This window comes from Oryx dammah, unplaced genomic scaffold, assembly GCF_014754425.2.
Source record: "Oryx dammah isolate SB20612 unplaced genomic scaffold, SCBI_Odam_1.1 HiC_scaffold_21, whole genome shotgun sequence".
Classification (NCBI taxonomy): domain Eukaryota; kingdom Metazoa; phylum Chordata; class Mammalia; order Artiodactyla; family Bovidae; genus Oryx; species Oryx dammah.
In genome coordinates, this window is record NW_024070205.1 from 20,075,068 (window position 1) to 20,101,371 (window position 26,304).

Below are 26,304 nucleotides of genomic sequence, written 5' to 3' on the forward strand. Positions count from 1 at the left end.
AAGTCACTGTTAATTTAACAGTAAGAACTGTCTGTTTTGTTTCCTCCCTTATATACAAAAGAATATTTTCATATCATAAATAAAACTCCCTCCTTTTCAGAGTCTAGATACTCTCTGGAAAACAAGTCCTTCTCTAACTGAGGGACCATGAGTTTAAGAAGTGTTTATTGAACACGTATTATGAGCAAACCTGGTACTCAGGACTGCTATGCATAGCCAGGGAAAAATGGCAGGAAAAGGAGAGAAATAACATTCACTGAGTACTCAGTGTCAGGCACAGTGCCAGGCTGTTGGCACATGTTTCTTCACTGAAACATCAAAACGTTGTTCTAGTTTAGGTGTCATTGTGTCTTCTGTATGGCATCTTATTCACTTAGCAGAATGCTTTTCGCAAGAGGCAGAACAAGTTGTCCAGTGTCAACCAGTAAGGGACAAGACAGAGATCCAAACTCAGGCTCGCCTATGCACTCTCTGGTCCATCACACCACCTCCAGTAGATACGATCCCTGTCCCCGAAGAGCTCATGGTTTTCAGCTAGGGAAACAGAACCTTGCCTGTAGGTGCCTGTGAAGGAGGCATTAACTGCGTCTGCAGCATCAACAACATGCTAGGAGAACACAAAGGCTTTAAAGGAAGGAATCTCAGGAGAACTGACAAAATGGAGTACTAAGAACAGAGGTTTGAGAGGAAAAGATGGAATTCCCAAACAAAGCCTCAATCTGGGCTAAAGTGAATGAAGTGCCAAGTTTCAATCAATAGATCCTGTATCTTCCTACAGAGCACTGCTGAAATAGTTACAGTCTAGGATGACTCAGAGCATTTATCTTCTAACTGGCATTAGAAGATAAAGTGACGGTAACTGGCATTAACACAACTAGGTGCGCCTCGTTCAATTCAGTTCAGTTCAGTTCAGTCGCTCAGTTGTGCCTGACTCTTTGCAACCCTATGAATCACAACATGCCAGGCCTCCCTGTCCATCACCAACTCCCGGGCCTCATTAGGAGCTGCCATAATAAACCCACATAAGTGGCTTAGGGTCTGGGATCTGCCTAGAGTAAACTGAAACAGAAATTATATGAATAGAAAATGTAGCTTCGTATGTTCTTTAGACTGGTGTGTTAAGACATTCAATATCAGTTGGCTTTCCTTTTCTCTTCCATGACAAAAAACCTTGTTCATTTTTAAACATGGCTGGCAAGGATATGGCTTATATAATTACATTATATACAAATGGCTGTGCTTCTTTTTTGGGGCAGCAAAAATGAAATCTCTAAAGCCCACGTAGTTACCTTACCATATAATATGCTACTTCAGGAAAGCAAAGACCTGGATTCAAATATTTGCTTAATTTATGCAACTTCATGTGTGTGCTTTAGTTACCCTTTAAGTTTATTCTCTCTTAAAATGAAGCTTCAGTGATAATTAAGTTAACATTAATATGATAAGCTTTTATGGCTGGAAAGATCATTAGTCAAAATCAGTTTTTGCAGATGGATACACTGAGGCCCCAAAAGGCAACTTGCTCAAATTTGTGGTAAAGATTAAGCTCTAAATTATAGAATTCCCAGGCAAGTGTTTTTTACACTAAGCCCTGCTGCCTATTTTTAGCAGTGTGTGAAAGTATGTGTTAGTTGCTCAGTCATGTCTGACTCTTTGCAACCCCATGGACTGAAGCCCACCAGGCTCCTCTATCCATGGAATTCTCCAGGCAAGAATACTAGAGTAGGTTACCATTCCCTTCAGTGCAAAATCAGAAATAGTTTTCTAAAAGCTGTATCTTTTTCCTTTCCTGATAAATATGATTTTGAAGAAAGACAAATTGCTAAAACACATTTAAGGTGCATTCTGACACTTTTTCACTCTGAAAAAAAAAAAAAGAACATAGGTGAATGCCTACTAAATTTGTATGCCACTATGAAAGCAAGTACCTGTGGTCAGTTTAAGCATGTAAGTGAAAAGTTAAGAGCAGTTTAGAGCATTGCTGTTCAAAGTGTGATTCATCACCAAGCAGCGTCAGCATCACCTATAAGCTTGTAAGACGTGGAGAACTTTAGTTCCCAGCCCAGATCTGCTCAATCAGAATCTGCAGTCTCACAAGATTCTCAGGTGATCACTATGAACACTGTAGTTCAAGATGCATTGCTCGGCCAGATTCTCGCTCTAGAGTTATCAATGAAAAAGTCCTTCACCGCTGTCTGAAAATATACCCTTATGGAACCAGAGGTTAGTGGCAACTTCCAAGAAATATGTTCATGATTTATAAAACATTAACACATGTAATCAAAAGCACAGCCCCAAATCACAATAACATAAAACTTCATGCCCGCTAGGATGGCTATAATTTTAAAAATTAGATAATAAGTGTTGACAAAGATGTGGACCAAATGGAAACACTCTTAGACTGCTGGTGGGAATATAAAATGGTGCAACTGCTTGGAATAGTCTGGCAGTTCCTCAAAATACTAAACATAGAGTTACCACGTGTGTGTGTATGTGTGTGCTTAGTCGCTTCAGTCATGCCCTACTCCTCATGACTCTATGGACTGTAGCCCACCAGGCTCCTCTGTCCATGGGATTTCCTCTGTCCAGGCAAGAATATTGGAGGGGGTAGCCATTCCTCTCTCCAGGGGATCCTCCCAGCCCAGGATCAAACCCACGTCTCCTGTGTCTCCTACACTGCAGGTGTATTCTTTACTGCTGAGCCACCGGGGGCTGGGGGAGTGAGCCTAGATTTATTACCACAGAACCTAGTAATTCAACTCCCGGGTATACACCTAAGAAAACTGAAAACATACATCCACGCAGAAACACATACACACATGTCACAGCAGCATTATTCATAATAGCAGAAAAACAGAAATAAACTCAAATATTCATCAGCTGATGCATGGATAAACAAAACAAACAACTTTATCCTAAAACTAAATCTGTGCTTTAAGAAACCTACATTTACAGAACAGACTGTTTTATGTAATACAGCATACTTTATCAATAATCTCATGCAAAGTAATCACATTCTGCAGAAAATATATCACTCAGAAATTTAATCGTCCACAACTCTGCTTTTTTAACAAGTCTAGACATAAAGTCCTTCATTTTCAGTGTACTGCACAAAAGTACAGAGACCATTAGCCAAATTTCATGATTCACACAAATTGTCCTTCTATTTTCAGGATGCTCATAAAATATTTGAGAAACACAAAACAAATGGATTTTATCCCAGGGTTAGTGCTTTCCACTAAAGCAACAAAAAAGAAATGATTGGGCAGATGATTGGGTAGATACAGAACTTAAAATGTATGGCTAAGTGAAAATACTTGTTTTTCTCTATCCCTAATGTTTAATCAATCTTCTAATGCTAGGCTCAGAATTTTCTTCTGGAGAGATGAATAACTATAATAAGATAACTGAAATTAATTTTTAAATAAACATACATTTTTACGTATATGTAGTCTACCAAATGCTGAGAGAGGGATCATTCACCAGAATCTCACCTTCTAAAACTGAAAGCACTTCCTCATAAAAAACTTGTCACAGTAGCACTCATTAGACACTTACCTTTTGAATCCCGGTTGTGTCAACATGTTTTTCTTGAGCACCCAGTCCTTCTGGTATTTGAACTTCTACCTTCATTCCATTCACAAGGCCTGAAGGCTGCCATGAATCATCCCATATATCTTTGGGTGTAGAAAAACACCAATCCTACAGAGAAAAAAATACTGCAATACTAAACGGAGATATAGTGCAACGTGATTCATATGGAGGATAACTTGGGCAAGGTAAAGGCAAGAAGGTAGTGTATACTAACGGAACAAGAAAAGATATTAACGTTCTAATATCAATGTGAGTTTTCCCTCTTGCTTTACTGGTCCATACCCAACACACTGAATTCCTTTGAATACAGAGATCTCATAAAAATAAGTATGATTCTGTTTGTAGTATCATCTTTAATACATTTTTCATGGCTAGATGATTTTTCTAATCATTCAGTATTAAAATGGCACAAATAAGAAGCAGAATCTTAAGTGTTGATGTATCTTCTTTCTTGTAGCCAGTGGGAAATAATTTAAAATTTAAATATATACGGTCCAATATTAGTAAATATACTCAGATCCAGATATTATAAGGTTAGAGCAATAAAAATTAAATTAGGGAAAACACTTTATTTCTAGTTTCTAAGACCTTGACTAGGTGCCAACGATAAAACAAAAATTGTAATGACTGATAGGGTAGATAGACACAATATGTCCATGGTTTACTCTCCCGTTTCATCCTGTCTCCATCCCTAACACTGTCTTCTTTGCAGGGAGGGAGGGGCCAGGAAATGCACTCTTCTGAATTACTGTCTGAGAAATCCACATGAAATGCAGAATGTGCAGCTTTTCTGGGGCTTGGACAATTACATTAACAGTTCCTTTTGCAGTAATGATTTTCTTTATGTTTTCCCAAGGATCTAACCTTCTGTGGTATTTCTTTACATGATGAATATGGTTTCTTTCCACCAAGGCTTGAGGTAAACAAGTGGGAGGCAGCATCGCTTTCTTTTCCCATTTTGGCCTGCAAAGGTAACCAGTTCTCATCCCAAATGTCATCACCTATGGTTACTGACTCCAGGCATGGCATTCCAGTGGGGATCTCATCCTAGGCGACAAAGAAAAACTTTAACTTATTGTTCCTATATGAATACATTTTGAAATTTAGGTTTACAATTTTTCCTGACTCTGGGTAAAGATGGCAGTTTGAATATACAATTCATTACGTTCTCCCTTTCAGACATAGCATCAAAATAAAATAGATTCAAGGTATAAACTTACAGTCAAAGAGAAATAAGAGGGGAAAACATCACCTATGTTCTGAATACAGGAAATCAGACAAGGGACAACTTGTTAAGTAGTCCTGAGAAAGTGGAATTCTGAGCTTTTAGGAGGAAAATCTGAGAAGCAACCCAAACTTATACCATAAATATTGCAAAAGTTCAGGAATTACTCCTATGAAGTTTTTTGGAATTGAGGGTATAAAGAGAATGAAAACAAGAGCCACTCATTTAATGTCAGCTCATGAGGCTTAATACCAGAAAAACAACCCCATCAAAAAGTGGGCAGAAGACCTAAACAGACATTTCTTCAAAAAAGACAAGACATATGGCTAATAAACACATGAAAAGATGTTCAACATTGCTCATTATTAGAGAAACACAAATCAAAACTACAGTGAGGCATCACACTAGTCAGAATGGCCATCATCAAAAAGTCTACAAGGGTTCAGCATCAGTTTTACAAGAAATGTTAAAGGGACTTCTTAAAGCAGAAAGGATCACAACTAGACATATAAAAATTATAAGAAAAATCTCAATGTGTAAAAGCAAACATATGGTAAAGGTAACAGATCAACTACTTATAAAGCTAGTAGGAAAGTTAAAAGTAAAATTGTCTATATCTACAATAGGTAGTTAAGAGATACATAAAACAAAAAGATGTAAGATATGATATCAAAAAAATTTTTTAATTCAATAGAGAAAGCAGTCTTTCCAACAAATAGCACTAAAACCACTGAAAATCCATAACCTTAACCTAAATCTCACCCCTTATACTAAAATTAAATCAAGATGTTTTGAAACTGAAAACACAGTACATAAAAGAAAAAAAAACTAATGTACTTTCTAAAAATTAAAAACCTTTCCTATATGAAAGACACCATTAAGAGAATGAAGCTACAAGTGGGAGAAAATACTTGAAAATCACAAATTTGACAAAGGGCTATCCAGAACATATCAAGAATAACAACTCATTCAAAAAATGGGCAAAAGACTTTAACAGGCATTTCACAAAGAAATACATGTGGATGGCAAATAAGCACATGATAAGATGGTCAATATCACAGTCATTAGGGAAATACAGATTAAAACCACACTGTGATACTACTACTGCATACCTATGAAAATGGTTAAAAATAAAAATTCCTGACAATATGAAGTGCTGATAAGATATGGAGCAACTGGAACTCATATACTGCTGGTAGGAATGCAAAATGGTACAGCCAGTCTGGAAAAATTTGGCATACGTTTACCACATGAGCCAGCAATCTGACTCTTGATTAGGTTTATTAAAAAGCCTACACATGAATATTTATAGAAGACCTATTCATACCAAAATATAGAAGATCAATTCATACAATAAATAAACATAATGTCTTCAATGGATGCATGGATATACAAACTGGTATATCCATACCATACTACCCACCATCAACAGAAATGAACTATTGATACATGCAATGATTTAAATGAAGGTACTATGCAGAATCAAAGAACTTTCTATTGGGAAGTTACATATCACATGATTCCACTTAATTGACAGTCCTGAAAAGGTAAAATTATGGTGACAGGAAACATAAATGCTTGCTAGGGGATTAGGGATTTGGGGAGATGTGATCATAAAGGAATAGCATAGGGAGTTTTTTCAGATGATGGAACCATTCTGCATCCTGATTACGGTGGTGGTTACCTAAATCTAATACATGTGTTAAAATTGATAGGATAGTACTCTGAGTACAAAGTCAATTGTTTACTGTATATTCACTTAGAAAGAAGTATTAACACCAGAGAAAATAAAAGTTATGCAGGAAAGGAAAACTTGCCATCACATATTACTTGACTGTATATAGCATTTACAGAATCACAATAACAAAATATTCAGTGAATGGTGATCTAATGGAAAGTTTGATATATTAGTAAGATGATGAGAGAACAGAAATTATATTTTTGTCTGGGGCGGGGGACAAGAGATGAAACAGAACTAAACCTTCATCTCTCATGCTGGGAAGGCCACACATGCTTCAAACTGAAAAATAAGGAAATAACAATATAAGCATGCTATTTAATGAAAGAAATAGAGACAAATTCCAAAAGAAGATGTTAAAAGAAATGAAAATGGTTGCTCTGTGAAATAGGAAATGAAGGGGAAGAGGTTATGGGGAACTCTAAGATGTGTGTACATAAACATTTGGTGTTGTTTTTTTTTTTTTTTAAAAGAAAGCTGTGAGCACATGGACATTTGATTAAAAATATGCCCTCCAAAAAGAGCTGTCAAACATTTTTCTTAATGGGTCTTCCTAATACTATTTCTCAATACTACTTTCTAATCACTGCATAATTCTTCAAAATTGCCCACAAGTCAGATAATGGCTTTTCTTTTTTGTGATCGAGGCTACATTGCTGAAACTTTGGTCTTGGTGATCGCTGAAGAATTTGTAATTCATCTGTGGGAGATGTTCTGATGGCACCACAATGAACAGGGCATAAAGAGCTATTTTACTTCCGTCTCCTTCACTCATTAATTTATTAATTACATTTTTAAAAAGCTCTATCCCCTTCTCTTACCTCGTTTTCTTCTGTCAGATCCTTTAGCTCTGGGATGGACCACTTTGGATCTTCTTCACAGCTCTTATCTTGTATTTTCAAAGAATTTAATTTAGAATCCTTTATTGGCTCCTCTGAGGTGACTGATCTAAGGTGACTTAAAGTCTTTTCATCATTAATATCTTGCTAGTAGATAAGAAAGAGAAATTATTTTCTATAGTAATGCTGTTTCCAAAATTTACACACCTATAAATTCTGGGGGCAATTTTTCACTATGGTTCATACATATGCAACATTATTTTCTAACTTTAGGCACTGACCCTAGGTATTCCCATCCTGTTAAATTAGTTTAGGCCAAGGGCTTCCCAGGTGGCGAAGTGGTAAAGAATCTGCCTGCCAATGCAGGAGACATAAGAGACATGGGTTCAATCCAGGGTCAGGAAGATCCCCTGGAGGAGGAAATGATAAACCACTCCAGTATTTTTGCCTGGAGAATCCCATGGAAGAGGAGCCTGTGGCTACAGTCCATTGGGTCGCAAAGAGTCAGACACTACTGAGGACACACACAGAGGTTAATAATTATTGAGTACGTATCATGTAATGTGTACAGGGTAGCTCTGTGGGTATAAAGATGAATGCAACAGGGGCCCAGCTCTAAAAGAACTCAAATAAAGCATGAAGATACACAACCAGATCATCACAGCACAACCTTCAGTGTAGAGCCAATACAGAGATGTCACATTGACCAAAATAATACTGGAGAAGGAAGATGTCTGAGAACATGTAATAAAGGAGATAAATCAAACTGTTAGGATGCCTAAAAAAAAGCAAGGATTAGAGGGAATCAGGTGTATAGAGGGGCTTCCCTGCTGGCTCAGCAGTAAAGAATCCGTCTGCCAATGCAGGAGACATGGGTTTGATCCCTGGGTTGGGAAGATCCCCAGGAGAAAGAAACGGCAACTCACTCCAGTATTCTTGCATGGAGAATCCCATGGACAGAGGAGCCTGGTGGGCTATAGTCCACGGGGTCACAAAAGAATTGGACACGACTTAGTGACTAAACAACAACAAGGTGTATCAAGGTAGGTTTATGTGTGTATATAGCATGTGGGAGTCTTGATACGTTAAAATACAGGCTGGCGTACAATAGAGAAGCTTTAGGCCTTATCTCTTTGCAGAAAAGATGGCCTTATTTCATTTTTAGGACTGAACTATGATTATTTAAAGACATCAACACAGTGATGATAAGATATTCTAAAAACTCTGAAGGCTGAAAATTCAATTCACTATTTAAGAGTCAGGAAACATAACTGTTCTAATCAAGTAATAAGGACTAACAAAAATTCAGATTTCAGAAAGTTTTACAGGTTAAACAAGCCCAATTAATTTTAACTAGCTTTAAACTAAAATGAAACCTAAAATGTTGATATTGCTTGAAATATGCAGCAGTAAACATTCATACACATTTTTCAGAGTAGGTTAATCTCCCAGTAGTCAAATGGTCTTTTGAAAAAAAAATTTACTGAAATATAATTGATTTACAATGTTGTGTTAGTTTCAGGGGTACAGCAAAATAGCCTTTCCTTTTTATCTTTTCTAATAATGCAAGTCCACTAACAAAATAACATTATCCCTATAATTTTAAGTCATATATAAAAAACATACTTACAAAACAATATTTTCATATTTTATTCAAAGAATAAAGCTTTGTCATGTCCAGAAAAAATAAATTTGGGGACTCTCAAACTGAGCCCAACCTATACTTTTAGCTCAGTACTTATTGCCATGAGGAATATGAGACTTTGAAGACATGTCTATTTATTTGCTCACTTGTTGAAAAGTCATTTAACTTATTTACTAATGTGCATCACTTTACATATATCTAAAATGGGGATCTTAAAGAAATAACCTGGTAAAGTGGTTGTGAAGATTAATTAACTAGTACGTGCAAGTACTTAGAACAGCGCCTGCCACACCGCACAAGAACAGTAAGTGTCACTGTTATCTTTTTATCATGATGGTGTGATCACTCACCTAGAGTCAGACATCCTAGAGTCTGAAGTCAGGTGGGCCTTAGGAAGCATCACCACCAACAAATCTAGTGGAGGTGATGGAATTCCAGTTGAGCTATTTCAAATCCTAAAAGATAATGCTGTGAAAGCACTGCATTCAATATGCCAGCAAATTTGGAAAACTCAGCAGTGGCCACAGGACTGGAAAAGGTCAGTTTTTATCCCAATCCCAAAGAAAGGCAATGCCAAAGAATGCTCAAACTACTGCACAATTGCACTCATCTCACACACTAGTAAAGTAATGCTCAAAATTCTCCAAGCCAGGCTTCAACAGTATGTGAACTGTGAACTTCCAGATGTTCAAGCTGGTTTTAGAAAAGGCAGAAGAACCAGAGATCAAATTGCTAACATCCACTGGATCATGGAAAAAGCAAGAGAGTTCCAGAAAAACATCTACTTCTACTTTATTGACTATGCCAAGCCTCTGACTGTATGGATCACAACAAACTGGAAAATTCTGAAAAGAGATGGAAATACCAGACCACTTGACCTGCCTCCTGAGATATCTGTATGCAGGTCAGGAAGCAACAGTTAGAACTGGACATGGAACAACAGACTGGTTTGTTGTTGTCCAAGCTGTATCCTGTCACCCTGCTTATTTAACTTCTATGCAGAGTACATCATGAGAAATGCTGGACTGGATGAAGCACAAGCTGGAATCAAGATTGCCAGGAGAACTATCAATAACCTCAGATATGCAGATGACACTACATTTATGGCAGAAAGCGAAGAAGAACTAAAGAGCCTCTTGACGAAAGTGAAAGAGGAGAGTGAAAAGGTTGGCTTAAAACTCAACATTCAGAAAACTAAGATCATGGCATCTGGTCCCATCAGTTCATGGCAAATAAATGGGGAAACAGTGGAAACAGTGAAAGACTTTATTTTGGGGGGCTCCAAAATCACTGAAGCTGGGGACTGCAGTCATGAAATTAAAGACACTTGCTCCTTGGAAGAAAAGCTATGACCAATCTAGACAGCGTATTAAAAAGCAGAGACTTTGCCAACAAAGGTCCGTCTAGTCAAAGGTATGGTTTTTCCAGTAGTCATGTATGGATGTGAGAGTTGGATCATAAAGAAAGATGAGTGCCCAAGAATTGATGCTTTTGAACTGTGGTGCTGAAGAAGACTCTTGAGAGTCCCTTGGACTGCAAGGAGATCCAACCAGTCCATCCTAAAGAAAATCAGTCCTGAATATTCATTGAAAGGACTGATGCTGAAGCTAAAACTCCAATACTTTGGTCACCTGATGCAAAGAACTGAAAAGACCCTGATGCTGGGAAAGATCGAAGGCAGGAGGAGAAGGGGACGACAGAGGATGAGATGGTTGGATGGCATCACTGACTCAATGGACATGAGTTTCCGCAAACTCCGGGAGTTCGTGATGGACAGGAAAGCCTGGCGTGCTGCAGTCCATGGGGTTGCAAAGAGTTGGACACAACTGAGCAACTGAACTGTGGTATAGACTAATACATACATTATTATTACTGTGGGTAGGAGTTGCCACAAGGTTTACAGAAAAAGTTAGAAATGAGAACACTTCAAGAAACATCTGAAGTGTGTAGAGGGAAGAAAAAACAGCATTTGGATCCATGCAGGTAAGGTCACAACTGCACCAAGGTGGCAGCAGAATTCAGTATATGAGAGAAATTATGCAGGAAAAAGTATGGCTGAAATGAAGGTTTAAACCAGCAAACGATGAGAGACAAGGTAACTGGTGAGAGTACTGTGTAGTTTCCAAACTTCCCCAGGTTTACAAATGCCTCAGTTTCCTCATTGCTAAAATAAGGTTAATTATAGTCACTACAACTTCCCTGGTAGCCCAGCTGGTAAAGAATCCGCCTGGCATGCAGGAGACCCTGGTTCAATTCCTGGGTCGGGAAGATCCTCTGGAGAAGAGATAGGCTACCCACTCCAGTATTCTTGGGCTTCCCTGGTGGCTCAGATGGTAAAGAATCCACCTGCAATGCGGGAGACCTGGCTTTGATCCATGGGTTGGGAAGATCCCCTGGAGGAGGGCATGGCAACCCACTCCAGTATTCCCGCCTGGAGAATCTGCATCGACAGAGGAGCCTGGTGGGATACAGTCCATGGGGTCGCAGAGAGTCAGACACGAACTAAGCACTACATCGCAAGTATTTTATGAGTATTAAATAATATATTAAAAGTGCCTTTTATAGTGTCTGGAATATAGTAAGTACTCATTAAATATTAACAATAATAAAAAGAATATGACAGTATTTGCAAAAACCTCTTACCAGGGTATATAAGTCACTCTCTTTTGACTGTGGACTGATCTCTCGGTCTTCATTAAAATAGTGCTGCTGAGAATGATAGCCCAGCTCTTTTAGGACAATGTCCTCAGGCCTCACACTGGATTTAGTGTATAAAGCTAAAGGGTTGAGGTCTCTGAAACCCTAGGATAAGAAAGAGGAGGAGGAAGAGTTTAGTTTCTCAGAAAAAAATGGAAAGAGCATTCCATAATCCTCAAATGTTGTGGAAATATATTATCTTCTAAAATTTAATAGAATTTTTCCCATACTGATGGTGCTTGCTGGCCACAAAAATGATCAACACCAATATTAATGGTGATGTAGACACTGTTATCAAAATTAGAAAATAAGAGTGTTGGTCTTCTCTAAGAAAACTTCAGAGAATTAAATACTAGGGGGTAAGACAGAATCCTCCATTATTTAAAATAAAAGCACTCACATTCTAAAGGACAATAAACCAAATGTAGTTTTCTGTGGTCATGAGAAAATTAAGAAAGTGCTGTAAGCCAGGCATCTCACAGATGTCTCTTAAAGAATCAATCAAATAACCTTCTATATTAAATTATCTTATACCTTGAAGGGTTGAGATTAAACAAAATACATTACAAAATACATTCAGACTGCTCCACCTTAGAAGGGACATTTTCTCGGCATACAATAGCATGACCCTCTGTCCTTAAAACATGGTGGAAATAGACATCTTCATTTGAGGATGTGTCACACAGGAAAATGTTCAGGATCCCATCTACATATTCATCCACTACCCCTACTAATGGCTTCAAGCCACACAACTTCTGGAACTGCAAAACAGCTCTGGATGTCCAATGTTCCTGAAATACAATCAAGATGTGAGATTCAGATGACAGATTCAAACATCATTATAAAAACCAAACCACAAATACAAGTGAATTCCTAATGAACTAAAGATTTTAGTGGAAAAATCAAACCATGAAAATACCAGAATAACACATTTGAGGATATTTATGATTTGGGGATGAGAAAAGGTAGAATAAAGGAAAAATGGTGAAAATGGGGTTATGGGGAAAACTTATCTTAATGTGATGAAAAACTTCCATGTTTGGAAATGACTGAGTTAGATTATTGGAGTAACCCTCCCACAGAAACTAAAAATTTTAGATAAAATATTTTTAAAATATGTCCAAAAAGCATCAGAGAACTAACAAAAGAGTAACAAATTACCAGGTCAAAATTAAAGGGAAAGTGGAAACTATTTTTGTCTTAAGGTTATCTGCTAATCCAGGCTAATCTGAACTTTGGTTTCAATGATCTTACAGGTCAGAGGACAGAAATTCAAGCCAGTATCCGCCCATGATAGAGAGTGGAGAGAGGTTTATTGAGTCCCTAGGGATACATGCTCAGAATAAGGCAAAAAAAGAAATAAATTAGCCTTCACATGGATTTGCAGCTCAATTTTCACATCAACTGGGTGGTACACAAATCCTCACGTTGTTCATTTGAATTAACATGGTTCTAGACTGCTAAGTACCTGGCAGAAGAGAATGTAAATCTTTCTGGAGGCAGGCAAACTCAATCTATATTCCAACCAATTTTACAAAAAATTTTTAAAAAGTCCATAAACAGGACATAAGCAAAGATAAAAAGTATATAAAGAGACAACAAATCACAAATACAATATAACTAATACAAAATCTCAGAAACTTTAGATATCTGAATTTCCAGATGAATTACAAAACAAATAAACTTACTACATGTAAAAACAAACAAAAAATGAAATTAACTTGAAAGCTTCTGTAGAGATCTGCAATCTATTAAAAATCAATCTAGCAGAATTAAAGAATCAAGAGAATTTTTAGAAAGTAAAAATATAATAATAATATTTGAATTAGAAATTAGAAAGTAAAAATAGAGTAATAATAACCAAAAGTAAAACCCTAATGAAAGTGAAAATGAAGTTGCTCAGTTGCGTCTGACTCTTTGCGACTTCATGGACTGTAGGCTACCAGGCTCCTCCGTCTATGGGATTTTCCAGGCAAGAATAATGGGGTGGGTAGCCATTTACTTCTCCAGGAGATCTTCCCAACCCAGGGATTGAACCTGGGTCTCCCACATTGTAGGCAGATGCTTTACCGTCTGAGCCACCAGGGAAGTCCCCAAACCCTAACAGGTGTATTCAATAACAGATTAGGTAGAAATAAAAAATAAACACCTATGGCTGATTCATTTTGATGTCTGACAGAAAACAACAAAATTCTGTAAAGCAATTATCCTTCAATTAAAACAAAAATTTCTAAAAAATTAGTAAACTGGAAGATAATTTAGAAAAATTACCCAGAATGCAACACAGAAGACAGAAATGTATATAGACTACAGAACAGAGGTTAAAAGATATGGCAGGTAAACTGAGAAGGTTTAACATATTTTTAAATTATGATTCTACAAAAAGAGAGAAACAGAGAGGGGGCTATAAATATGAATATAGGGAAAAGACAGTAACTGAGGAGATAATGGCTAAGAACTGAACTGAATGAAAAGTAAAAATGCACAGATAAAAATTCCAATGAACCACAAAGTAGGATAAATAAGAATAAATCAACACATAAACATATTGAAACCGAAGAACACAGTTTTCAGACTTCAGAAACATGGTAGAGTAGTAAAGACTACCTTTGCCTCTCTCTTTCAATCTATATCCAGTGAAACATCCACAACTCACAAAATGTGCGTCTGCCCAGCACCACAGGGCACTGCGGAATACCCAAAGGGAGACGGACTGAAACACACAGAGGGGCGGGGGAACTGCAGAGTCCATGCTGGCATCCTGGCTCTCTGGATGAGGTCGTGAACACACAGCTGCGGAGAACCTGGGAGCCACAAGGAAGGCCGTGCGCACAACTGTGGCCACCTGACCGCCCCTGGCACCCATGGCCGCAGGCAGGAGCGGCAGTGGGGCCTGGGAGCCTGTCCCTCCAGCATCTGAGGAGTCCACGACCCCACCTGCACCCCCTTCATCACCTCTCCCCTCAGCAGGTCCTGTGTCTCAAGGGGAGCCCTGACACAAGCAAAGGGCCCACAGTCCAGATGACAACAGCAGCTATGGCAGAATCAAGGCAGCAAAGAGCCTGGTGGCACAAAGAGCAGGGACAAACAAGGCATGGAGCCACCCCTCTTACAGGGAAGGTGGAGGCTGGAAAGGGCCAACTCTCAAAGACAACCAGAGCCCGCTCAGGTAAAAGAAACCAAAAACTTAAATGATTGCGCCACCTACTGGAGGAAATTGAACTCCTACTCCATCATTCAACACCAGCTCAGGAACACTTCATCAAACAGCACCAAGACTCACAGCGACACTGTGCCACAAAAAGACAATGACAGTTCTCCAGAAACCAAAGTCATGGAATACTTCAATTTAACTGTTAAAGAATTCAAAATAGCTGTTGCGAAGAAATTCAATGAGCAGTGAGAAAGGCAGTTTAATGAGCTCATGAATACAGTTAATGAACAGAAGGAATATTTCACCTAAGAGATTGAAACTCTAAAAAAAGAAAGAAAGAAAGAAAGAACCAAACAGGACTTTCTTGGTGGTCCACTGGTTAAGAATCCACCTGCCAATGCAGGGGACATGGATTTGATCCCCGGTCCGGGAAAATCCCACATGCTGCAAGGGCAGCTAAGTCTGTGGGCCACAACTAGTGAGCCCTCACGCTGCAACCACTGAAGCCTGTGCACCCTAGAGCCCAGGCTCCACAACAGGAGAAGCCACAGCAATGAAAAGCCCACGTCCTGCAGCTGGAGCACAGACCACTATCTCCCACCATACACACAAATCAACTCAGAATGGACTAAAGACGTAAATGTAAGTGAAAGGCACTCAGTAGTGTGCGACTCTTTGTGACCCTACGGACTATACAGTTCTGGAATTCTCCAGGCCAGAATACTGGAGTGGGTAGCCGTTCCCTTCTCCAGGGGATCTTCCCAACCCAGGGATTGCACCCAGGTCTCCTGCATTGCAGGCAGATTCTTTATCAACTGAGCTATCAGGGAAGCCTGGGACTAAATGTAAGACCTGAGACTAAATAAAGCTCCTGGAAGAAAACACAGGCAGTATGCTCTTTGACATCAGTCTTAGCAATATCTCCTTAGATATGTCTCCACAGGCAAGGAAAACAAAAGCAAAAATAAATAAAAGGGACTACACCAAGCTAAAAAGCTTTTGCACAGCAAAGGAAATTAGCAATATAACAAGTGAAAGTGAAAGTGAAGTCCCTCAGTCGTGTCCAACTCTTTGCGACCCATGGACTGTAGCCCACCAAGCTCCTCCGTCCATGGGATTCTCCAGGCAAGAATACTGGAGTGGGGTGCCATTTCCTTCTCCATATATAACAAGACTGTTTACTAAATAAGAGAAGATTTTTGCTAATAATATATCTGATACAAGGTTCATCCAAAGCATATAAAGAACTCATACAACTCAACAACAACAAAAACAGTCTGGTTCGAAAATGGGTAAAGAAACTGAAGAGACATTTTCCAAAGACAATATACAAATGGCCAACAGGTACATGAAAAGATACTCAATAGCACTAATTATTATGGAAATGAAAATCAAACCCACAGTTTGACAGCACCTTACACCTGTAAGAATGGCTATTATCAAAAAGGTAAGAAATGGAAGTGTTGGCAATGATGTGGAGAAAAGGGAACTCTCATATACAGTACTGTGAGAATGTAAATTGGTGGATAGACAGAGACAGTATGGAGATTCCTCAAAAAATTAAGACTAGAACTACCATATGATCCAGCTATCTCACTTCTGGGTATTTATCCAAAGAATATGAAAACACTAATCGGAAAATACATCTGCACCCTCACGTTCTTTCACCCTCATTATTTAAATAGCCAAGATATGAATCAAGTGAAGTGCCCATCAACAGAAGAAAAGATAAAGAAGATGTGTTATATAAATATAATGGAATACTGCTCAGCTATTAAAAAAAAACAAAGATGTTACCTTACCATTTGCAACAACATGGATTGAATTTGAGCATTCTTTGCTAAATAAAATAAGTCAGATGGAGAAAGACATATATCACATGATTTCACTCTTGTATTTAAAAACTAATAAACAAACAAAAAATAATGAACAAACCAAACACACAAATATGTACATACGGAGAACAGAGTAATGGTTATCAGAGGGGAAGGAAGGCGGGGGTGGGCAAATGGGTAAAGAGGGTTGGGTCATCGAATGGAAAATAAACTTTTGGTAGTGAGTACATGGTAGGATATATGTATATAGAAGTGGAAATACAATGTTGTACACATAATGTTATAAATCAGTATTATAAACATAATGTTATAAATCAATGTTACCTCAATAATATAGTTTTGTTTCCTAAAGAGTAAATTTGTAAACTTCAATTTCATTAGCAGATAGTTCTAATACTATATTGAAGGCAAAAGGAGAAGAGGGTGACAGAGGATGAAATGGTTAAACAGCATCACTGATTCAATGGACATGAATCTGAGCACACTCTGGGAGATAGTGAAAGACAGGGAAGCCTGGTGTGCTGCAGTCCTCAGGGTCGCAAAGAGTGAGGCACAACTTAGCAACTGAACAACAACAACAAATGGAAGCTACTGATAAGTTATTTAAACAGACCAATGGGGGATAATAAATGTGTACAGTATGCATAATTAAGGGTTCTGAGGGAAAAAAAAAAACAAAATTAGGTGCATAATTATAACTACACAAATATACGTATCTATATGGATGAAAATGACTCCTGCTCCATCCCATGCCAAACATCTCCTACAACAATGTCACCAGAGAATTCTTTTAAAAATGTATTTCTGATTGTGGCAGTTCTCTTTAGTTGCTCCCCAGAAACTAAAGGACAACATCCAGCATGTACACACTGCTATATTTAAAACAGATACCCAACCTAACCTAAGATAATTGAACTCTGTTCAATGTTATGTGGTAGCCTGGATGGGATGGAGTTTGGGAGAGAATGACTACATGTATATGTATGGCTGAATTCCTTTGCTGTCCATCTGAACTATCACAATGTTGTTTGTTAACTAGCTATATGCCAATACAAAAAAAATTTTTTTTTTAATAAAGGACAATGTCCAGACTCCTGCACATGGCTACAGGTCTCCACCTTAGTCTCCTATTTCTCTGACATAATTTGCCATGCACCAACTGCAGCTCATCCTCTATTATACAGCCAAACAGGACCACTTAAAATTCCTCAAATTTGAGATATTTCATGCTACTCTTCCTTTGCCTGGAATATCTTTCTTGTTTGTTCAGTTATGGTGCTAATCTTCCTTCAAAGTTTCATGTAAATGTCACCTCTTTTACGACACTGTCTCTGATTACCTTGAACAGAAACGAGGGCTGTCTGTTCCTTCTGTATTTCTGTCATACACTATAAAATTCCCTAGGAAATCTGACACAGTACAATTATTTTTGTCTACATGCCTTTCTCCCATTCTGTCTACAATGACTTTCTTTTTCATTTTTTTATCCTGAGAACTTAGAATTGTTCTTGGCATCAAATGTTCGCTTATTAAATGGGAAGCAAACAGACATACCTCCACTGGTCTCACCCATGCCAAAGAACAAGGGATAGCCTGAGCAGGAAGCTTTGTGTAGCAGCACCTGCAACAGACAAATATATAAATATTTAATCATATTTTAAAACTGCATTTTATGGAATCTCTTATCCCTTTCTTTAAATAAAAAAATTATGTATTTTTGGCTGCGCTAGATCTTCTTGCTGCATGTGGGCTGCAAGTGGCGGCTACTCTTCACAGCAGTGCGTGGGCTTCCCACTGAGGTGGCTTCTCTTGTAAAGCACGAGCTCCAGGCATGTGGGCTTCAGTAGCTGTGGTGCAAGTCTTATCCACTTCTTGATTTCAGTTTTTTACACCATCTCAGAGTATTTAACGCATGCATTTTTAAATGAAATGTCTTACCACTTCACACTAATGTCTAAGAAAGAAATTTGTAAAACATAACAAGTCTTTGAAACCATGAAATTTAAATATAGGTGGAAACAGTCCAAACTTCATGATATATAAATGCAACTCTTAGTATGACCCAAAGCATCATTTTCTTAATAAGAGGATGAAATTTAGTCTCATGGTCCATTCAGATTCACAGTCATGTGACAGAAAACACAAGAGATTGTAATCCAGCTGTGAAACTAAATGACCATTTGCCAAATCTGCACTCAGAAGAAAGGGATAGAAAGGAGGGAGGCAGGAGAAAAGGAAGAGAGGTCCTCACTCCCCCACAGCTCCAGCATTATGGTTCAAACCTAAATTGTTCTTCATGAATTTATGAACTCACTTGAGGAACCTCAGGGAAGACTTCTGAACAGTTCCAATGTTTCCAAAATCTGGATAGAACACTTCAACTTCCTGTTTCCCGAGAATTCGATGGATAATGACCCTATACCACCACTTATCCTCAGAAATCCTTACACAACAGAGATGTCCTGGCTGGATAAAACACTCTGGCATGGCATATCGATCAGAAACCAACTGATTAGAATAACAGCGCCTGAAGAATTCCATAAAAGAAATCCATAGAAAAAGAAAAAAATTAAAGATCATTTTTACTGATGTTATCAAGAGCAGGAAAATCTTGGCAAAAGGCAAAGAAAAATTCTCACTTTTTCTGATTTGGTAATGCTTATTACTGATACCAATTAATTTTCTTTTTCATGTCCAAATTCTTTCTCTTTACCAATAAACTTCAAATAGAAATTTACTAAGTGATCATTATTAACATTATACCAAGTATTCTTGGCATACATATATATAGTGATACAGTATATAATATAGTGATATATATATATAATATAGTGATAGTCTACTTAGAAAAAACACAGTATGCTTTTGGAGAGATACAAAATAAATTACTCTTATATGTGACACCAATGTAAAAATCAGATTGCTGTTCATGAATAAATCTAGTGAATGAAAATGTAAACATTTTACACAGTGTTTACTAACAAAAGACATCATTATTCAATACAGAAAAGATAATTTAGAGCAGTAATTCTCCAAGTGCAGTTTACAAATTCCTGGGACCCTGACATACTTTCAAAGAGTTCATAAGATCAAAGCTATTTTAATATATTGTATTATTATGAAAATAATTATTTGCCCTTTTCACTGGGTTAACATTTGCATTGATGGTATAAAAGCAACGGTGCCTTTGCTTTTACAAAGTTTTACAAAAGGGTAAAACTCCAGGTGCCTTTGCTGAATCAAACCAGTGACATTCAACTGTACTGCTGCTGCTGCTGCTAAGTCGCTTTAGTTGTGTCCGACTCTCTGCGACCCCAGAGACGGCAGCCCACCAGGCTACCCCATTCCTGGGATTCTCCAGGCAAGAACACTGGAGTGGGTTGTCATTTCCTTCTCCAATGCATGAAAGTGAAAAGTGAAAGTGAAGTCGCTCAGTCATGTCCAACTCCTAGCGACCCCATGGACTGCAGCCTTCCAGGCTCCTCCGTCCATGGGATTTTCCAGGCAAGAGTACTGGAGTGGGTTGCCATTGCCTTCTCTGATTCAACTGTACTAGTAGTCATTTATTTTTCACTGCCATGCATTCCAATTAAATTTTTTTAAAGAAAAAGAAAAAAGGCTAATTTCACTTAAGAATGTCCATGATAAAGCAATAAAAATTATTAAGCGTATTAAGTCTCAAACACAGAGTGACCATCTTTTCAATATTCTCTGTAACAAAAATGGAAGTACAATGCTTCCTAAGTTGCCTTAAGGAAAAGCACTTACGGATTTCAGTTGTGAACTGAACTAGCTGCTCTGCGTGTGTGTATGTGCGTGTGGAGTATTGTTTTTAGATGGAAGATGAATAAGACACTATTAAATACCATTTTTGCTTGAAAGGTCCACTCAGAAACTATGTTTATTCAGATTTGGGTATTTGACTCACACTTTCTCAAGAATGAAGTGGGCTTGTCACTTCTAGGAAAACACAGTATTTATTGTCAATGATAAAATTCAAACCTTTCCAATTAAAATTAGGATTTTTGAAATGTTACATCTAGCACTGTGAGCTTGACAGCTTCCTAATACATAATACTCTTCTGATGATATCAGAGATACTGATGAGTGTGATTTTTTAAAAATATGTGATGAAACATCCACATTTGGAAGATGTATATAATTCACTGCACCAGTATCTTCCAAAAGACCAATGCATGATGTTTTAAAATCACAAATGGTGGTAAAATTGAGGGCCAGTTCCATTGAGTCCACACTTAGAAGGTCTCTATGCTTATTTATACCGTGGAAAGTGACAAACACACTCAAGGGATTAGATCTGATAGTTAAGAGTGCCTGAAGAACTATGGACAGAGGTTTGTGATACTGTACAGGAGGCAGTGATCGAGATCATCCCCAAGAAAAAGAAAGGCAAAATTGTTGTCTGAGGAGGCCTTACAAATAGCTAAGAAAAGAAGACACGCTAAAGGCAAAGGAGAAAAGGAAAGATATACCCATTTGAATGCAGAGTTCCAAAGAATAGCAAGGAGAGATAAGAAAGCCTTCCTCAGCGATCTATGCAAAGAAATAGGGGAAAACAAGAGAATGGGAAAGACCAGAGACCTCTTTCAGAAAATTAGAGATACCAAGGGAACATTTCATGCAAAGATGGGCACAATAAAAGACAGAAACGGTATGGACCTAACAGAAGCAGAAGATATTAAGAAGAGGTGGCAAGAATAAACAGAAGTATTATACAAAAAAGATCTTCATGATCCAGAAATCCTGGAGTCTGAAGTCAGGTAGGCCTTAGGAAGCATCACTACCAACAAAACTTGTGGAGGTGATGGAATTCCAGTTGAGCTCTTTCAAATCCTGAAAGATGATGCTGTGAAAGTGCTGCACTCAATATGCCAGCAAATTTGGAAAACTCAGCAGTGGCCACAGGACTGGAAAAGGTCAGTTTTCATCCCAATCCCAAAGAAAGGCAATGCCAAAGCATGTTCAAATTACTGCACAATTGCACTCATCTCACACACTAGCAAAGCAATGCTCAAAACTCTCCAAGCTAGGTTTCAACAATACATGAACCAAGAAGTTCCAGATGTTCAAGTTAGATTCAGAAAAGGCAGAGGAATCAGAGATCAAATTGCCAACATCCACTGGATCACAGAAAAACCAAGAGAGTTCCAGAAAAACATCTACTTCTGCTTTATTGACTACTCCAAAGCCTTTCACTGTGTGCATCACAACAAACTGTGGGAAATTCTGAAAGAGATGGGAATACCAGGCCACCTTAACTGCCTCTGGAGAAATCTGTATTCAGGTCAAGAAGCAACAGTTAGAACTGGACATGGAACAATAGACTGGTTCCAAATTGGGAAAGGAGTACATCAAGGCTGTATATTGTCACCCAGGTTGTTTAACTCACATGCAGAATACATCATGTGAAATGCCAGGCTAGATGAAGCACAAGCTGGAATAAGGATTGCCGGAAGAAACATCAATAACCTCAGATATGCAGATGACATCACCCTTACGGCTGAAAGCGAAGAGGAACCAAAGAGCCTCCTGATGAAAGTGAAAGAGGAGAGTGAAAAAGTTGGCTTAAAGTTCAAAGTTCAGAAAACAAAGATCATGGCATCTGGTCCCATCACTTCATGGGAAATAGATGGGGAAACAGTGGAAACAGTGTCAGACTTTATTTTCTTGGGCTTCAAAACCACTGCAGACGGTGGCTGCAGGCATGAAATTAAAAGACACTTGCTCCTTGCAAGAAAAGCTATGACCAACCTAGGCAGAATATTACAAAGATTTGCCGACAAACCTTTGGCAAGTTTTCCCTGGTGGCTCAGACGGTAAAGCGTCTGCCTGCAATGCGGGAGACTCTGGTTTGATCCCTGAGTTGGGAAGATACCCTGGAGAAGGAAATGGCAACCCACTCCATGTACAGAGGATACTGGTAGGTTACAGTCCACAGGGTCACAAAGAGTCGGAGACGACTGAGCAACTTCACTTGCCGACAAAGGTCTGTTTAGTCAAAGCTGTGGTTTTTCTAGTAGTTATGTATGGATGTGAGAGTTGGATCTTAAAGAAAACTGAGTGCCAAAGAATTGATGCTTTTGAACTGTGGTGTTGGAGAAGACTCTTGAGAGTCCCTTGGACTGCAAGGAGACCTAACCAGTCCATCCTAAAGAAAATCAGTCCTGAATATTCATTGGAAGGACTGATGCTGAAGCTTGAGCTCCAATACTTTGGCCACGTGATGCAAAGAACTGATTCACTGGAAAGGCCCTGATGCTGGGAAAGACTGAAGGCAGGAGGAGAAGGGGGTGACTGAGGATGAGATGGTTGGATGGCATCACCGACTCAATGGATATGAGTTTGAGCAAGCTCTGGCAGTTGGCAATGGACAGAGAAGCCTGGCATGCTGCAGTCCATGGGGTTGCAAAGAGTCAGACACGACTGAGCGACTGAACTGAACTGAATGCTTACTCTAATAATGCTCTACTACTGCTGTTTTGAAATTCTTCATTTTTAAACAAGAAGTCTTGCATGTCAATTTTGCACTAGAGCCTGCAATTATATAGCTAATCCTGGATCCATTCAAAGTGCAAAGTTAAAAAATAGATTTTAACATAGTAAGAGTTTGAAAAGTTCAAATTCCACATTACATCAAACCTTAAGAAACCACTACTTGGGGGCGGGGACAGGGCCCGGCTGGCGGGACTGAAAGGAAAAAAAAAAAAAAAGAAACCACTACTTGTCAAGGTTTCATATACTATCAAAAGAGTATTCACAATTTTCTGAAAGGGCTGTTAAAATACTATTTTTCCCAACTATGTACCTATTTGAGGCCAGATGTTTTCATAAGCTTTCACCAAAAGAATGTACCTCAAGAAATTAAAAGCAGAAGCAGATACTGAAATACAACTTTCTTCTAGTAAGCCAACTACAGCTATTTTCCATAAAATATTATATTCAGAAAAATGAACTTATCATGATTTTTAAACAATAGTTTGCATTTTCACAGTTTTATTTTTGGTACAATAAATAATGATCAGCAAAGGCTCTTCTGAGTCCTTAATTTTTAAAACCCCTGAGACCAAAATGTTTGAGAACTGACTTAACAAGGTACGTGAAAAATACATTGAAAATAACAGATTCCTACCGCATTTCAATCATCATGTCCTCAAGTAACTCTGATGAATCCCTGCTGTAGATTCGGATGTAGAATTGACTAGGAGAGAGGATATACTCCACAAAGACACCCACGAGGGTACTGGTATCTAATGGGGGCAGTCTGAGTAATTTCTTGTCCCGCACAGCATCTGGTGGGATGTCATGATTTGCCGTTGCCAAGTTGAGCTGGGATTTGTTAATTTCTACTTGCTACAAATTAAAAAAAAAAAGAAAGAAAGAAACCACTATAAATCTTTGAGTAACATGTCAAACTTTGACAATGTTTCTTAAAGTATATTTCATGAGTTACCTTTACTAGAAATACCTGGCAAATTATAAAAATGAAAATTCTTAGGCTCTAGCCCAGATTCAGTGATTCAGAATATCTGGAAGTGAGACCCATAGTTATGCCTTTAAAACAATTTCCAAGATGATCCCTACCTACCTTAAAGTACAAAACGTCTTAGATTACATAGAGAGTTGAAAGTGTGTCGCACACAACTGCCCTGTACAAAACTGAAAACATGGTGCTTCAAATACTTATGGTGAACCAAGTTACAGCCTAAATAAGATACAGCCTCATCCTAACCAATCCTACCAACAAAGGCAACTTTAAAGAATGGATTAAATTTCAGACTATTCTTCCAACCAAAAATGGAGCTTCTCAAACACTTTCATTCTAAAATATACTATTTTCCTTTAGGCTTTTCTATCATCCTCTAGAAAATATAGCAGGCTCTCCAAATAAAATGTTTTCCTTCCATGAAAGAAGCCAGGTGTAAAGGGCAAAAGGGAAGAAGAGGAAGCAACTAATTTCTTAATAATGACACAATAACTAACAGGAGATGAGAACACAAAAGCAGAGAAGTATGTGTGTAGAGATCAAATAAAAGAGAAAAGCACCCCACAACTGAGGCTAGGTGCAGGGGCAACCTGCAGCAGTACTGAGAATACGGTTACAGCCAAGCTTCTCAGTTCTTCCCTCTGAAGCCCTGAAGAGTTTTCAAGCCTACAGAAACACATGGACAGAGAATCAATGTCTGTCAAGCAATGTCATCCTCAAACAACAGTCAAGTCTTCAAAGCCAACTGAAAACTTTGAAATGAGACTCAAGGAAAGCTAGTTATATGAAAGACTGAAAACCAGAATAAATGCTGTATAAGATGACTTCAGATCAAAGTTCTGGTCTTGTCTAAGAAATCATATGTCCAGAAATAAGACTTTTTCTCAAACAGAAATTTTGTCTAAAGAAACACTCATTCAGTTACTTTTCATAATGCTGAATCTTCAGTACATGAAGACAGACATCAAACCATACTCACCAGCTGCAAAGGTTTTACCACCAGATTAGGCTTCTTGAAAATCTTCTGTTCTGGTTCCTTATGGTTTTTTGAAGGGCAATCCCAAGTAGTCTCCTTGATAACAGCAGTAGACAGTGAATTTCTAGGGGGACTGGACACACAAGCTTTGGCTTCTATTTTCTTATCTGATTGAACTAAAAATGAATTTCTGACTGATGACACAGCTCCATCTGAAATGACCAATAGAGAAGCCTATGTGTATCTATTAAAACAACCTATAAACTATTACTAAGCACATTCTGTGAGCCAGGCACGGGGCAGATAACGATAGATACGAACCTGTCTTTGCAGACCTTTCAGTATGGAGAGACACAAGGGAAGTTCCAGATGGGAACAAATCTTACATTATTTATGTTGGGGGCAGAGGTTGGAAGAGAAGTCTGGTAAGGTTTTTTACACTTTGGTGAAAGGTTTTATTTTTCAACATCCTGATTTCAATTTATTTCTTGTTCAGCTTTAGCCGTGAACATTCACTGTTGCTTAATGTACAGTATAACTACTTGTACTACTAATGTACAATGGAACCTCAATGTATGTAACCACTTAACATTCCATAATACAATCTCTTAATTTTTAGGGAATTCCCAAACCAATCACATATTTTGCTCAAATTTATATGTTTATGACAATTTTAAGAGGCTGACACACTAAAATGGATTCCAGATAGACATAAAACCATAGCAGCTCCTAAAGAAATACCCTAGTAACTATACAAAGATGTCGGCACAAGGATATTGAACACTGTATATTTTATAATACAAAAAAGGGATACTCTCTACCTGTCCATTGATAGGAGACTGGTTAAATGGACTATAATGTAATTACATAAAAGAATTACACAGACTGCTCAGTGCTCAACAACCAAGTTAAGAGTCACTGGACTACCTAGTGTTTCCCCGTGAGAGCATCATCTCAGAAAATTCATTTCTTCAGAATTATTAAAAAATCTAAACAATGAAGAAAGTAAACTTTAAAAACTCAGATTTTAATATAGCAGCATTCTTACAACATACATCATCAGGAAGGAGGTCATTATATACGAAACATCTTCAAGG

General features: G+C 38.1%; 1 protein-coding gene across 1 annotated transcript in view; it reads right to left on the minus strand.

Annotated features, from left to right (window-relative positions):
• The window catches only part of TDRD5 (tudor domain containing 5), an 86,361-nt gene that overhangs the window by 6,427 nt on the left and 53,630 nt on the right, over positions 1 to 26,304 (minus strand). Inside the window, 8 exon segments of the mRNA XM_040263887.1 lie at positions 3,559 to 3,702; positions 4,459 to 4,641; positions 11,685 to 11,843; positions 12,329 to 12,529; positions 18,282 to 18,348; positions 19,042 to 19,254; positions 23,878 to 24,098; positions 25,211 to 25,383. Of these exon segments, the coding sequence (XP_040119821.1) occupies positions 3,559 to 3,702; positions 4,459 to 4,641; positions 11,685 to 11,843; positions 12,329 to 12,529; positions 18,282 to 18,348; positions 19,042 to 19,254; positions 23,878 to 24,098; positions 25,211 to 25,383 (1,361 nt within the window).